The sequence below is a fragment of the Crinia signifera genome, chromosome 19, assembly GCF_055691185.1.
Source record: "Crinia signifera chromosome 19, ASM5569118v1, whole genome shotgun sequence".
Classification (NCBI taxonomy): Eukaryota; Metazoa; Chordata; class Amphibia; order Anura; family Myobatrachidae; genus Crinia; species Crinia signifera.
In genome coordinates, this window is record NC_139226.1 from 29,153,006 (window position 1) to 29,165,967 (window position 12,962).

Sequence of the window (12,962 nt, forward strand, 5' to 3'; positions counted from 1 at the left end):
GGAGATTTCAAAACTTCTATTCAAATGAATGGGTGGCCGCTGATTGGCTGGGAGAGCTCTCCCAGCCAATCAGCGGCCTACTGCTGGCAGCTCCCCGGGTGTCCTTAACATGCAATAAATCGCATGCGATTTATCGCATGTTAAAAAATGGCACATCAAGTTCCAAATGGTAGGTAGCCCTCCCGGTAAGCGGACAGGCAGGGTGAAGGGATATCAGGCCCGATTTGAAGTTAGAATGGTTTACGGGGGCTTTTAGTTGCAAAGTAATTAGGAGATCAGATAAAAATCAGATAATGATAATGAACATGATACAGGACAGTCTGATTGGGCCCATCTTATTACACACTTTCCCCCAATGTTGCTTATAGTGTACTAGATCATTCGGATTAATGTTTTGGTGCAGACAATTCGCAAATTCTGTGGCACGTTAAACGGGACTATTTGCTGTGATTTGAGGCTAGAGGGGAAATTTTCTAAAGCAGCTCAAAACCTCCTAGTGTGTATGGCCGGGCGATGAGCACTGATGCGCTCTCCCACATCATCCCTGGCCGCCGTCACCCGCCGTCGCCCTGTTTGCCAGGACAGGGGAACAGCGTTCCGTAGTCTCCTACTCTGGAAAGTCGCACACTGTGTATGCACTGGGCAATTTCTCAGCCAGCGATGTGTGCAGAAACGCCCAGGGTGCATGGACCTTTAAGGTTCTAAATAAAGAAGATAGATAGCATTGCTCATAGCAACCAGTGAGATTCCGTCTATCATTTTCTAGGATGCAACAGAGAAATGATAGAGAGAATCTGATCGGTTGCTATGGGTAACTTTTCATTTGAATCTTTAGTAACTGTATCCCCTAGGTGTACCGTATGTAGACACATTTGCATCTTAGGCTACTGCATAAGAGTCCACCCACCAAGACATTTGAGTACACGTGCTACATTAAGCCTGGATGATGCACCGTCACACGGGACCCAGGTTGTGATTAACATTATTGATATTACATAAGTCCTTACTTACCCTTCCCAGGTACTTCCAGTCCAGCAGGTCAGAGAGGCGTTCTGTGCGGTTCCTCTGAATGATGCGCTGGCGCCGCGTTTGCTGACAGAAGCTGTACAAGAAGGAAGTAAGCTGTGTGCAGGAGTCATCCACTGAACGGAAGCGTCGGTCTAAGATATAAATACCTGCGGGGAAACACAGACAGTGTCAAGTATATACGTTGAGAGAACGCGTGAATAAGAATATTATAGAAGGCAGGGTACTTGTTTCCTAGAACGGCCACACCGATTTTGATCGGGCCGGAAAAATCACATTGGTCTCATCGCATGCGACCAAATCGCATGCGATGCGACCGACGCGATTTTTACATTGAATCAAATGTGAATAGGGTCCCTGGGACCCTATTTTACATTGGATTCAATGTAAAATTGTCCCCAGACCCCAAATAGCCCAATTGTGAACGGCACCCCACGACTGACGCCAACCCGAAGCGTGGCGAGCGTAGCGAGCCCGCGAGGGGCGGCGGTAAGTGTCCTCCAACCTTTTTATACCCCTACTATCCACGGAGCGAAGAATATAAAGTTTGGGGAGCGCAGCGAGCCACCGAGCCCGAAGCGTGGCGAGCGCAGCGAGCCCCGCGAGGGGACGCGCATTACTTCACAGGTATACGCGTGCGCTCGCCACGCTTCGGGCTCGGGTGGCTCGTCACACTTTATATTCTCAACTCAACGCCGACGTGGATAGTAGGGGTATGAAAAGGTCGGAGGACGCGTACTGCCGCCCCTCGCGGACTCGCTACGCTCACCACGCTTCGGGTTGGCGTCAATCGTGGGGTGCTGCTCACAATGGGGGGGGGGGCATTCATTTATAGGCATGACGGGGGCATATACAATGAGAAATGGGCAATATTGGCCCATTTCCCATTGTTAGCTATGTAAAATGTGCTTAATCGCGTCCATCGCATCTTGTGCCATTATAATGGCACAAGACCAACGCGATTACAATGTTAAAAATATTTTAACATTGAACCCTATGGCAAAATCGGGTCCATCGCGTCGGGTGCCATGTTAGTGCACGCGACCGACGCGATGGACCCGATTTTGCCTTTGCCGGCAAAATGGACCTGATTTCAAAGGAAATCGGGTCCATCGCGTCCATCGTGTACCTTAAGTTAAGGTACACGATTACTCCCGATTGTGGCCGTGGTAGAAAACAAGTACCGAAGGCAGCAATGAAGTGCGGAGCAGCTTACCGTAGGCGGATGGGTCCGCTATATGCTCCTCCATGAAACAGCCGAACCCTGACAAGTTGGTGGAAATGCTGGGGATCCCCATTACGGTGCACTCCGCTGCAATGAGAAGGATTAACAGTATCGAGACACAGCAGGTGGTTAGTCAGACAGGAGGCAGCTAGTTCTGTGATCAACCAATCCCCAGGCAGCCTACCTATTAACCTTCAGTGATGTCACTAGATTCTTCTGCATTGATTGGCCAAATATTAGCTCTGCCCACAACATGTCTCAGTACTTGGCACATACATTGGCAAACATCACGGTATGTACGCACAGGGGTGAAAGTACAAAGTGACAGCAGCCAGACTGTGATGACCGGGACTTGGTGTGGTACAGATTTTATCAATAAGCATGGAAAACCGATGCGCTGCGTAAAAAGCATTGAACAGAATTTATTTTGTGACCATCTCAAATATTTTATTTTCCTATAAGCATCTATAAGGAACAGACATCCTCTAAAGAGCAACATTCTATGCCTTATGTGTGTACCATACAGACATGGACCAGTCTGTAACTTGTCCCCTGCCTCAGTGGCAATTGCATAAATAATCAGCTAAAAAATGGCTGCCGATGCTGCGTGTAAGTGACGTCTGACCTCTGGCCGCCCTTCTGCTGTCAGAATTAGTGCGCATCTTCATTCGGTTCATTATTAGTAAGGAAGTTTAATTTATATATTACATCCCTGATAGACAACAACAGGCATAGTGGCCCATCGGCTGAGCTTCAATGACAAAGCAGCCAGCAGTAGTCATGGCTTACCAGGCGTGTAGCCCCACGGCTCATAGTAAGAAGGGAAAACCCCCAGGTGGCATCCGCGTACAAACTCCTCATAATCCACCGGTAAGAGTGGGCTTGTGGAGGAAAGAAACTCTGGGTGGAAAATGACCTGTGAGGGAGAGAAGGAAAAGAAAAGAAAGAGGAGTAGGGACAAGAATAAGTGGATGGGAGAGGGTTAATAATTAGGAGAGGGGTAAAAACAAAGTGCTGTCACCCTGGGGTTGCCTGGTTTTTGACACTTATGGGACTACAAGCCGTGTAATCAGTAGTGGTCACAGAGGGCCAGATGGATCAAGCTTCAAAAAGTGATAAATGGAGAATGATAAACAGCCAACCAATCAGTTAGTAACTGCCATGTTACAGGCTGGTTTTGAAAAATGACAGGTAGGAGCTGATTGGCTGGCTGTTTTTTACTCTCCATTAATCACTTTGTGAAGATTGATCCATCTGGCCCTTTAACTCTGCTGCCAACGGTGCCACCTATCTGTAATTAATGGTCTCAAAACCAGCTCAAGGGTTCAAAGACGCATCTGAACGCACCATTCCTTTATTTATTACTAGCACAGATGGTTCTGGGTGTAGCTGTATCAAAAAACGGAGAGACACTTGTCCATGAAAACACCCATTAAGGAAATGTCATTGTGTTAGACCATGAGCCAGTTTCCAGAACCCCCGTACGTTTCCCCACAGTTCAATGGAAACATAACCAGGTAACGCCAATGGGCAGCAACAATGCAGAAAAGGGCAGACCAAGCACAAAATATACATAGGAAAAGTAGGGGGGGGGGTTGTTAATATGTTAGTAATGGTGGCCACGCATGAACATATTGGGAGAGAGATAAAGTGGATGTAGATAAAGTACCAACTAATCAGCTCCTGTGATTTTTCAAACATGTAGGAGTTAGAAGCTGATTGTTAGTTTATCGCTTTCTACTTTATCACACTCCAAAGGTAAGCACATCTGCCCCCTGGACTTTTGTGCCAAATGAAGACCGCTCGACTTGGTTGGCCATGAAGGCGTAGTCCTTCTGTAGCAGACATGATTGGCGGCATCCTATCTCCTGGGCACCCACTCGCCCCATACACACCAATAGGACTAAGTGGCCAATCATGGGGCGGATTTAGTGGTGAAGACTTTTAGCACAGCCGGTGTGCGTCTTTGTACGCAGTCACTATCAGCTTCTGTGATCCGCTGCTGCGCTCGAAGACCCAGCATCGGATCATCTGCATGAACTTTGGACATTTGAGTAACTCATGTTACTGGGGAAGTAAGGAACAATCTTAGTGCCAGGGTCAGTAAAGCTCTGTCCAAAGATGTGGTCACTGGCTTCAGCATGCCCATAAAACAGGGTCGGCATGCCCCAGTTTTCTGGAACGCTCCGTGTTGCCGCCTCCTAAACGCCAGCAGCATATCAATCATGCCACTGCTTTTAGGGCATAGTGCGGACAGCCGGCGGTCAGTGGTGACCGCTCATAAACAGATCCCCAGCACCCAGCTGAGCAGTTCCTCCTGACTCCTTTCGGAGCCCCCGTCAAGGTCTCTGCCTCTACGTAAATCACCAGTTTGGATCACATATTGCAATGCGATCCTGGGTGGTAGATCCCACCCAGGATCACATTGTATATGGGATCCCATAGTAAATGGGCCCTTAGGATCCTACTGAAAAACAACAGGACCATAACGGAGCATGTTTGTGAATAAGGCCATAAAAGGACTGCAGCCATCAGCCATCCAATCAAAAAACAGCTCTCCGTAACCGCTGACGCGGCCCAGCCAAACAGAGTGCCAGATTCTACAGCAATCCTCATCTGCAATCGCCATGGAAGCGTAAACAATAGAGCGCTCAACAGGTGGAACAGGTGAGACAGAGGCTTGTGCAAAGTAACAGAGAAGGCAACTGTGCAGCAAGACAGGACAAATGGGACTATGCTTGGCACTGCCATATAAGAAGCAGCGAGTGACACACACTGAGCCCCGTCTCACCTTCACTCGGTCAGAGCTGCTGTTGAAGAGACCGATCCTTCGAATGCTGTTTAATATGGAGTCGGTGGAATCATCGAGCATGTTGTGGGTGCAGACCGGAGGGAATGATTGTCTCTGTGGAGAGAACACGTCGGCCTGTTTAGTCACATGATGCAACTGCAGAGCGGGTTCCGGCCTTTATGGGATGCACCATGATAATGTATGCACTACTGAGGTCCGCTTCCCATACAGTACCTGCGTAGCAAATATAGCTCTCTTCATCATGGTGAAATCCTCTTTATCAAGCATTTTATTCATATCAGGCAAATTCCCTCTGCAAAATAAGATTAGCCGGTTAATGCGTATTGTCCAGTCTCTTAAATTCTGCAATTCCATGTGTATCTAACAGGTCAACTGTCAAGATGCTATGGCATGTGTACTGGGCAAACTGGCCTATGGCCTGATTGGACAATGCCACCCAACACCGATAGCCAGTTGGGGGGGGGGGGGGGGAGCACGAAGTTCCCCACTTAATTATTATATTATATCTGCAGGCTTCTGGCGTGCTGATGTCTCCACACACAATCATTTGGCTCGGTTATACACCCTAGGGTGGAGCCAGCTGAAAGCTCAGCACGGTGCTTCCACATAAGTCTATGATTTTCAGTTGAGCCAACAGTAACTCGACAGCCGGAATTCAATGTTCCAACTGTCGAGTGTCGGAAAGTCTGCGGATCAGCGAAAATGACTGCACACTGTTAAAAAAATGGCCGTGAATTTGACAATCCGCCGCAGTTTCCGACAAAACAGATCAGACTTTTTAAAAAGTCGGATCTGACTGCCTTCAGTGCCGTTAACGGCAGCACTGCATAGGTGAGTGCCAATATTTCCTGTGTCGGGAAAAATCGGCTTAAAGTGAATACCCCCCTTAATCTGATATCGATAGATAGATATTACATAGGACGGACAATGCCGGAACCTTAAAACAGTAAACCGTGTTTTCTCATCATAATCAGAGGAGGATACGCAGAGCAACGGTAGTGGATGCCCTGCGCCAGTCACGTCATAGGCAGACAGATATATGGACCGCACTCACACTAGTAGTGACTCGTACAGCTTCTTCCCAAACTTCTCTTTCACTGCATTAGCCGTATCCCTGTGAAGAGATCATAGCGGGAAAAGGAGTAACGAACGTGCAGCGTGGAGTCAACTAATTAGCGATAATAAGTACAATGAGGATTTCTCCGATTAGCTGATATGACTCAAAAACATTTATTCAAAACACCTCCATTTAATCTATACCGACCTTTAAAAAAAAAAAAAATCACAGACCACAGCCAGGAGAGGGGGCAGGGCAGAAAGGTGCCCCCAGGCGGGTGAAATGATTGAAACACTGTAGGTCTATCTACGCCACCAAAAATAATAGCAGTAACATATTCAAGTAATTACTAAACAGTGACCTTTAATTCTCCATATACAGGGCTGCTTCTCTTTATTTCATGGAGAGTGAGGGCATCAGACATTTAAACTAACCCACGGCATCTGTTAAACCACCCAACAGCACCTGAGTAATGCCAACTAGTGGTCAACCTCCAGCACTACAACATTATTTATTTACCTAACGAGAACCGGTCACTGGGTTCCGCACTGTCTTTATCTTCTAACATAGGGGGTCATTCAGACCGGATTGCTATTGTGCGTTGTAATGAAGAGCTGGTGACGTCAGAGCTGGCCTTGATCAGCCGGTATCTGTCGCACAGTGGTGGAAGGGTCGGACTCACATTTACACAGACTGGAGAAATCATTAGATGGGGAACAAATTGGGTATGGACATGTACTCGCACTCATCTGCAAATTTGCAGACGAGCGATCAAATCTGAATTAGGCCCATAAACCCTTGCGCTAATTCTGGCCCCGATTATAACCTTTGGGGCAGCGGTTTCACACGTGTCCCAATTTCAGCCTACAGTCCCCAAGTCCTTGTGCACTTACCACAGCTGCTTCCGTACTGCTTGACCCTTCAGGGTTTCCACGTTAAAATTATTGGTCCGTGCAGGCATGATGAAAAACGCCACAATGGTGGTGTCGCTCTGATTCACCTGGGGGGAGGGGAATGGTCACTAGTTCTGGTGATCAATGACCTGGAATATCGTATAATAATCGCTGTACATCATTTACACTATGTCCTCACCCGCAGAAGGTAGTTCAGTCTCGCCAAGGCCTCTAAAAAGATGTCGGCTCCTTTATTGGAGAACTCGTAGCGACCAGCAATGAAGAAAAACAGGGTCTTGTCTAAGTTAAAGTCCAGGTGTCTGGGAAGGAGAAAGAGGGGAGTAAATTTGGTATATCGGTTGTTCCACCGCTGCAATGTAATCTCCTGATATTTGCTTGTCCGTATTTAAAGGGCGCTTGGATAAGCAGAACATAATACAATAATTGTGCCCATATAACATTTCATAGACTAAGTGATTCCAAACGAGCTTGTTCTGTGCTTCATAAGCAGCATGTAATTGTCTGTGTAGGTCAAGGCCTAAGCATAGAACAACAGTCTGTGATTTAGGATCCAGTTACATTAAACCGTTCCAAGTACATATGGCAGGAGAGGTTACCGGCTGACAGCGGCCCATGTGTCGGAACATCTGCTGAACAGGACTTGGATGCTCAGCCCTGTACGATTAGCCGGCGCACAGATATCTTACCCATAGAAATGACCTCGGATAAACTCCTGGATGCGGTTCTTGCTCTGAGCGTGGAGGTTCTGGAACTCGTGCATAGCAGAGAACTTCTTCACATTCAAACCGTTGGGGGTCACTACATCTGCAAATACAAAGCAGCACCATGTGGTTACAGCTTCCAGAACAGCCCTGACATGCGAGGTGCAGAGCTTACAATCTTAACTCTTATGACACAGCTTGCGCAGCTATATTAACGGACTCTGAGGCAATAGGCCGATCCGGTTTGTCCTTTATGTGTTTTTGGATAGAGGAGAGTCAATTCATATAATTATCTGTCTCCCGCTGCGATAGGATCTGGCACTCATCATAGTGGTGTGTGACCAATAACAGTTATCGTACCATTATACATGACCACTGGCAGCATATCCAGCATAGGAGGTTATTCAGAACGGTTTGCAGCCCTGCAACTTTGCAAGGCGGCCAATTATCGAACAACTGTGCATGAATACGAATTGTTGCGCACATGCGCGAGACCATTTGGCGAAAAAAAAATCCAGCTTCTTTTCTGATCGCTAGCTGGTCGTAAGTGAACTGACAGGAAACCTCTCATTCTCTGAGGGTGTCAGGAACAACGCATGCGTGCCCAAGCATTTTGGGCAAAATCATTTGATGGTGAATGGATGTGCAGCTACCCACCGATCAGCATGATTTTCGCAAGCCGCAGAATTGTACGGGGCCGGTTTCACTCCGGAGGGACGGCAGCTATCTGTTGTAGGGCTCTGCTAAATCGCTCAGCAGCCACCAGGATTGAATAACCCCCATTGACCAGTAGTGACTAAGAGCCTGATTCAGATTCACTTGCAAAGCACATTTGGTATGCTAATGAACAAAACCTTGCTGCACTGCAGGGGGGCAGATGTAACATGTGCAGAGAGAGTTAGATTTGGGTGAGTTATTTTGTTTCTGTGCAGGGTAAATACTGGCTGCTTTATTCTTACACTGCAATATAGATATCAGTTTGAAGGACAAACCCCACCCAAATCTAACTCTCCCTGCACATGTTACATCTGCCTCACCTGCAGTGCAGCATGGTTTTTGCAGAGGCAACATCCGGAGAGACATGTAGCTCCTAGGAATGCAGGAATAGTCCTCAGATCCAATCTTTACATATCGTACAACATTGGGGCAGATGTATTAAGCCTGAACAAGAGATAAATGCAAGGGTGATAAGGAGAGATAAATGTCCAGCCAATCAGCTCCTTACTGACTTTTTTCAAACACAGCCTGTAACATGGCAGTTAGCTGGTGAATGGCTGGACGTTTATCTCTCCTTATCATCCTTGCATTTATCTCTTGTTAAGGCTTAATACATCTGCCCCAATGTGCCCTATAGTTTTCTTTATTCAGCGCAATGAGCGACACTCCCCAACAGCCATGACAGATACGCACAGCAGATGGCGCTGTTCCCAAGGACAAAATCCCCATCCCCGGATGCTTACCAGGCTTGCGTTTCAGCAGATGCTCAGCTTCTATCGCTGTGATCTGGGAGACGGTGGTGAAGACATGGCTGCACTGGACGGCTGCTCGTTCCATACAGTAACGGTGGTAGATCTGCCGGTCTCCAGCTTCCTTATCTACGTTAAACTGTCAAACACATTTACTTTTATTAATTACTGAATGTTCTATAGGCCTCTTGTAGCTGCAAATATCAGGAACTCTCCCAACCTGTTCCCCCCGGTGACACGAGCAGCTGTTCAGCTGGCTACCCTCATATACAAATCAAATGACAACAGGGTCCACCCCAGTGGGTATTTAGCAGCAAGCACACTCTGATACTGCCTGTAAATAATCATGTTCTGTTTCTTGAAACCAGGTTCCGATTTCCATGCCATGGAACAGAGGCGGATTTTTCACAAGGCAACCTAGGCCGAATGCCTAGGGCCCAGTTGGTCCAAAGGGGCCCATAAAGATAACCTGGCCATCCAAAGCATTCCCAGAGGAGCATTGCTTGACTACCACGTGATGTCATGATAGCAAATGGACCTCCCACACTCCCAAAGTCCCCTTGGTTTCATCCTCTGTATGTGGGCAGTCAGTGTACTGTAATGCTGCTTTCACATTGCCTAAACGTTTGAGACCCGGTATTTTGAAACTGTATTTAAAAGGGTATATTACCGTTTTAAATCCCTTTCACACTGCACATAAATACTGGGCTTCAAGCAGGTTTGCAGTGTGAAAGCAGGACAGACAGTAGCTATAGTGCATATGTAATGAGTGGCTCATTACATATGCACTGCGCTCTCATAGCTAGTGCCTGAGTCCTATAAACCGGTTCAGAGCCGTTCACACTGCATAAAAAACAGCGGCTCTGAACCGTGTAGGACTCTGCTTTTCACCCGTTTGAAAGTACCGGCTATTTGTAACCGGTAAATGCAGAATGGAGCTCTCTCACTGCAGCTCTAACCGGTTTAAAAGGCTAAAAAAAAAAAAATTGGCAATATACCGGTTAAGAGCTGCAGTGTGAAAGGGGTATAAATGTTACACTGTAGTGTGTAATACCCCTTTCACACTTGCAACTATATCCCGGGTTTTTGCACATGAACGCGCATCAACCCGGGATTTAGCTCAGTGTGAAAGGGATTTCTACCCAGGTCCTGACCTGGGTAGAACCCGGAATCGACGCGGTATGCAGTCAGTGTGAACGGGTATTCCGGGTCAGCGTGACCCAGATCCCATTCACTGCAGTGAAAATGCGCCGCTGGGAGGTGCTGACACCTCCCAGCTCCGCCCTGGCCAAGCCTCCAGATGACGCCACCCGCCCGACTTCATTCAGGGTTGGGTGGCCAGTGTGAAATGGTACATTCCCGGGTAGTGTCCCGGGATGCATCCGGGAACACATTCCCGGGTATGACCCGGCTCTGCGAGTGTGAAAGGGGTATAAGTGTGTACATGTCTCAGGGAGTATAGCGTGTAATCTCCCCTGGGGCAGGGACTGATGGGAATGGCTGTTCTATAGTGTGTAAGTGTGTAACCCCCAATTGCTGTGCAGGGGCCTGCTTCGGGGCCACATGGTTGTTAAAGTACAAACAAGTCCCAAAGTATATCTTTTTGAAATTGGGAAAAACACACGTCGACCGTTTGTAAGCGCCAAACTTGTTCATATAGAACTTTTGTCATTGCCGACATAGTGCGCGTCGCTGCATCCTGGATATTACACAGATGAGCGATATAGGATTGTGCTTCTCTACGTGTAATACTTACATCACCTCTAATTCAGCTACACTCTGACATCCCCCATCCCCCCCATCCCCCCCATGCTGTGGTGCCAGCCTCACCGTTTGCAGGTTGTTGTAGAAGTCCACGCTACCGGCGCACAGGTACCGGCCCAGAAGTGTGGCATGCGTGGTGAAGATAGTCGCCACTGGGAGCTTGCGAACTCTGCACACACATAGGCCGACGCCAGCCAGCCACTCGTGGAAGTGGGCGAGTATAAAGGGCTTCTCGTCTCCGCACTGTGCTGCAAACTGTAGGAGAAAAGCGAGGGAAGGTAACGCAGGCACCAAGGAGAATAGTGAGCAAACAATACAGTGTGTGTGTGTGATGGGACATACCAGAGATGCATGACCCCCTATATATCAGGTACCAGTGTGCATAGCCCCAAATCAACGGAACAAATCACCTGGACGTAACAGAGAACCCGCCCTGCCCGGGGATCTCCCATAACCCCAACGCACATGTTCCAACGGTTCTCGAGGTGCTCAGTCCCCAGTACACATCTAGCAGAGGGTGACTTGGCACACGTACCTCACCAAGGAACCACGCGGTTAGGAAGCCGAACAAGACGGCGTCGTTGGCCTCTCGGTCGTACCACGGGATCCCAATAGCACAACTATCCCACAGCTCAGTCTTCCAGCGGTCCAGGCTCCAGGCTGTGGCTGCGATGTCGATGAGGATAACGTATGGGCTGCCTTCTATCAGCCAGCGACCAAAGTAAACCTGCACAGGAGGAAGAGGGTTACTGGTCAGATACTGACTATGAATAGGCCCCTATCCAATCCCCTCACCACCAAACAGATCCCAGGTACAGCCTGACCCCTGAAGTAGATTAATAAAGGTCAAAAGATGATATCAGGGATAAGCCCCATACACATTAGTACGAGGGTCCACAAAGGACGGAGTCAATGGGGGGGGGCGCCTGTCATGCTGCATGGCTGTTGTAGACAATGTCCTCCCTCGTCCGACCATGCTTGGAGGAGGGATCGGGTCAATAACGACGCACGGGAGCACGCATCATTAGCGATGCACAGTGCTCTGGACGATGATGTTCACAATATTGTCCAGAAAGCCCTGAACGATATTGGTGACCAGTATCGTCTAGTGTGTGTATGGCCCGTTAAGTCAGCAATAGGCAAACTCGGAACAATACAGGAGCCACGTGGTGGGTACTCTGTCCTTCCATTGCCCCTAGTTTCAGTCACATACACATGTCATACATGTAATTAATCAGCATTGTCTCTCATGCATCCTACTTGTGTTGTGTTGCATCAAGATTCCAAAAATGCATCTTGACACATTTAGTTCAATGTTTCTGTAGAATCTAGTTTATGAAGGTCACATTTTCAGACATCATCTGCATGCATATCATAGTTACCTCCCCTCCTGCATTCTGCAGGAGACTCCCTGAAATAGCAGCAATCTCCCTCTCTCCCTCATTAGTCTAGCAATCTCCCTCATGTCACCTATCCCACATTACACTGTTACATCATAGTTACCCCCCCTCCTGCATTCTGCAGGAGTCTCCCTGGCATAGCAGCAATCTCCCTCTCTCCCTCATTAGTCTAGCAATATCCCTCATGTCACCTAGCCCACATTACACTGTTACATCATAGTTACCTCCCCTCCTGCATTCTGCAGGAGACTCCCTGACATAGCAGCAATCTCCCTCATTAGTTTAGCAATCTCCCTCATGTCACCTAGCCCACATTACACTGTTACATCATAGTTACCCCCCCTCCTGCATTCTGCAGGAGTCTCCCTGGCATAGCAGCAATCTCCCTCTCTCCCTCATTAGTCTAGCAATATCCCTCATGTCACCTAGCCCACATTACACTGTTACATCATAGTTACCTCCCCTCCTGCATTCTGCAGGAGACTCCCTGACATAGCAGCAATCTCCCTCATTAGTCTAGCAATCTCCCTCATGTCACCTAGCCCACATTACACTGTTAGACCATAGTTACCTAACCTCCTGCATTCTGCAGAAGAC

The 12,962-nt window shown here is 48.0% G+C and overlaps 1 protein-coding gene across 1 annotated transcript in view; it reads right to left on the reverse strand.

Annotated features, from left to right (window-relative positions):
- Window positions 1–12,962, reverse strand: part of GYS1 (glycogen synthase 1) — a 37,631-nt gene that overhangs the window by 3,538 nt on the left and 21,131 nt on the right. Inside the window, exons 3-14 of the mRNA XM_083162255.1 lie at window positions 11,501–11,692; window positions 11,032–11,220; window positions 9,196–9,340; window positions 7,721–7,838; window positions 7,213–7,333; window positions 7,014–7,120; window positions 6,118–6,177; window positions 5,277–5,355; window positions 5,043–5,156; window positions 3,041–3,167; window positions 2,243–2,338; window positions 1,012–1,175 (exon numbers count right to left, since the gene is read on the reverse strand). Of these exons, the coding sequence (XP_083018381.1) occupies window positions 1,012–1,175; window positions 2,243–2,338; window positions 3,041–3,167; window positions 5,043–5,156; window positions 5,277–5,355; window positions 6,118–6,177; window positions 7,014–7,120; window positions 7,213–7,333; window positions 7,721–7,838; window positions 9,196–9,340; window positions 11,032–11,220; window positions 11,501–11,692 (1,512 nt within the window). The remainder of the gene's footprint in view (window positions 1–1,011; window positions 1,176–2,242; window positions 2,339–3,040; window positions 3,168–5,042; window positions 5,157–5,276; window positions 5,356–6,117; window positions 6,178–7,013; window positions 7,121–7,212; window positions 7,334–7,720; window positions 7,839–9,195; window positions 9,341–11,031; window positions 11,221–11,500; window positions 11,693–12,962) is intronic.